The sequence below is a fragment of the Helianthus annuus genome, chromosome 6 (assembly GCF_002127325.2).
Source record: "Helianthus annuus cultivar XRQ/B chromosome 6, HanXRQr2.0-SUNRISE, whole genome shotgun sequence".
Classification (NCBI taxonomy): domain Eukaryota; kingdom Viridiplantae; phylum Streptophyta; class Magnoliopsida; order Asterales; family Asteraceae; genus Helianthus; species Helianthus annuus.
In genome coordinates this window covers 116690576-116693642 of record NC_035438.2, presented here as the reverse complement: position 1 = coordinate 116693642, position 3067 = coordinate 116690576, and the positions used below count along the sequence as shown (strand labels likewise).

General features: G+C 35.5%; 1 protein-coding gene across 1 annotated transcript; it reads left to right on the top strand.

Moving 5' to 3' along the window:
• Positions 1–1029: 1029 nt before the first annotated feature.
• LOC118479620 (NDR1/HIN1-like protein 10) lies at positions 1030–1350 on the top strand. The gene has a single exon (XM_035974240.1). It carries the CDS (start codon positions 1030–1032, stop codon positions 1348–1350), a length of 321 nt encoding a protein of 106 aa, XP_035830133.1.
• The last annotated feature ends 1717 nt before the right edge of the window (positions 1351–3067 follow it).

The following is a 3067-nucleotide window of genomic DNA, read 5'->3' as shown; positions in this document are numbered from 1 at the left end:
GTGATGATTGACCTCTTGATCAGGTTAAAGATTTCTAACCCATAATCAATTCTGAACCCAGTTATGAGTCCATACATGATTGTTAGAACAGCTTGATTAATCTATCAGTTCCTCCGATTTTTGAGGTGAGACATTTGTTTAATACTTCCATCATCACTTGCCAGATCACTGGCGATTCATTTCTTCTGATTGAACCAATTTTGTTGATCTTCTTGTTTTTATAACCAAGCCCAATGATAAAACTTAGAGTAAATTACAAGTTTTGTCCTTTATGTTTACATCAAATTGCAGGCGTTGTCCTTTTGGCCAAAAGTTTACAGGCGGTGTCCTTAACCTTTCAAAATCTTGCACGTTTTGTCCTTTAGGCCAAACCTAGTTAGAAATCTTAGTTAATTTTTGTCATGTGCAATACACATGAGGGTAAAATGGTCTTTTTATCTCTTAACCCTTTCAATTGCATCTTTCACTTCTCCAATAACTCTCCACACATTAAATTTCAAACTCAAGACATGAAATGTTTGATTCTCGCCTTTCCAGACCCCTACGAAAACTGTGTAGTCATCTCTGGATGAATCATAACCAAAACCCCAACAGAATAATGGTGAACTTATCAAACTGGAATTAGGTCTCAACTGTCCTACTTCTCTAGTCAGCGGATTGATTACTAAAACTTTACGACTAAACTCAGAGGATATGATGATGCATACCAGGCCAACAAGCTCATGACCATAAGTAGCTGCTAAATCAATTCTTTGACTGGTGTAGCCGTATATGTTATTATAACTACTGTTCTGATGACGACTAATAAAACCAGGACTTGTGATTAAAATGTTCTTTTTATCCCTGAGCCCTTTCAGTTTCATCTTCAACTGCATCTTCCAAATCCTCATCACACTCGCAATCATCACTCTAGTTGTCTGGTTCATTTTCTGCCCTAACGTCCCCAAATTTCACATAGATGACGTCACTCTTACGCAATTCAATCTCTCCGATTCAAACGACACTCTCCACTACAACCTCAACGTTAACATGACGTTCCGTAACCCTAACTGCCGGTTAGGGATCTATTACGATAAGATAGAAGCTAACGGTTTGTATCACGGCGTTAGGTTTTCAACGGTGGATGTGGTAGGGTTTTATTTAGGGCATAAGAAGGGGAACAATGTGAGTGCAGTGTTTAAAGGGGAACAGGTTGTGAGTGGTGTGAAAGGGAAGTATGAGGCTGAGAATGGTGATGGTGTTTTCAAAATTGATTTGAAGTTGAGGTTGAAGATTAGGTTTAAAGTGTGGTGTATGAAAACGCCCAAATTTAAGCCCAAATTTGACTGTGAAGGTTTCGTTGAGTGTTGAAGGTAGGGTTTCTGATCAGAAGTTTGAGAGGACCAAGTGTGATTTTGATTGGTAGAGATGATGCTGATGAAGATGATGATTTTGATTGGTAAAATGGTTGTCACACCCCGACCACGTAAAACATCAAATCGTGGCGGAAACGTCGGGGAGTGTTGTAACAGAATTATTGTTCCATAACCAAGGTAATTTAAATAATATTTTATTCATCACCCAAGGGTGGAATACATTGTTTCAAACGAGAACCCACAAGTTACATTGTCTTAAAATAAAAAAGAAACAAAGTACATAACAAGTTTTAACTAGTCTAGATCTATTTTATCGTCACTAAGGCCCAAGTCCATCCTAGTGTATCACGATCGTCCTATGCATTTGCTCCTGAAACACATGTGAAAATAGGTACGTCAGCATAAAAATGCCTGTGAGATACATAGGTTTTGTGAAAATAGGATCCATGACTTAGGTTTTAGAAAAAAAGTTTAATGAAATGTAGTCATGAACCTTGTTGATTGTATTGTTTGTAAATCATTTGAAAAACGATGGTAGATATGTATTTTTGAAAGAATAATGTAATGTTAAATGAATAACCAAGTAAAATAAGTTGTATAAAACAAGTTGTTTGTAGAACAATGTATTGTGAAAAATATATGTTATATAGCTAAACTGAAATGATTTAAACAACGCTGCGATGCGTAATATCATACAAACACTTATATATAGGAAGTACCAGCGGCGTATCCACCATGTTTGTATCATATTACACATGCCTCGTTACTTAAATCACTTACCCAAACAAACCACCAATGTAAACATGTTTATGTTTAACCAAATGTCAAAATGTTTATGCGAAAAACCATATCTAACGTCAAGTGTAAATCATGTAATGTGTGTAACAAATGTCAAAATGTCTATGTCAATGTCAATCATGTCATGTGTAAACAAAATGTCATGTATGGTAAGTGAAATATGTATCAACTAAACCATAGGTGAAAATGCACAAAACAAAGTATTGAAGTAAAACTTAGTTTAAATCAACGTTTTGTGGAGATGCATGCTATACTGAATACAAACATTTATGCGGTATTGTGAAAATGCATACATTCAAGCCTTGTGACTGTGGTGATAAACCTTTTAACAAATTAAAGGTCTATCGGTTTTTATTTTTAAATCGAATTCGGTCATTCCTTTCATCCAAACATACCCAGGATGTCAGGAATGGGAGTTGTCAATTCCTATGGTACCACTACCTACTAACGAGCGGCGTGATCAAAGTTAATGAATGTATATTGTCCCACTTAAACAAACCAAATGTCATACCCAAAATATAAACATGTGAAAACAGTGCACTAAGTATGTAATCAAATGTACACACATAGCGTGAAATATCAAGTAAAACAAATGTACTAAGTATGATGAACATACATAGCATGAAAATGGTAAATCAAATGTACTAAGTATGATGAACATACATAGCATGAAAAGGTAATGTAAAACAAGTGTACTAAGTATGATGAACATACATAGCATGAAAATGTCATGTAAAACAATGTACTAATGAACATAGCAAGTATATAATGCGAAAACATGAAAGCATGAAAGTAACAAGTAGGCACATGTGTTTCACCCCAAAATGTTTAGAAAACAGTAAAAGAGGGGACTATGTACTCACTTGAGATTGCTTAGAAGTCGTAGGATAACCACCAAGCAATGCTAGAAGATC

Coding starts and splice junctions, on each gene's coding strand:
- LOC118479620 (XM_035974240.1), top strand. CDS start 1,030: ATGACGTTCCGTAACCCTAACTGCCGGTTAGGGATCTATTACGATAAG.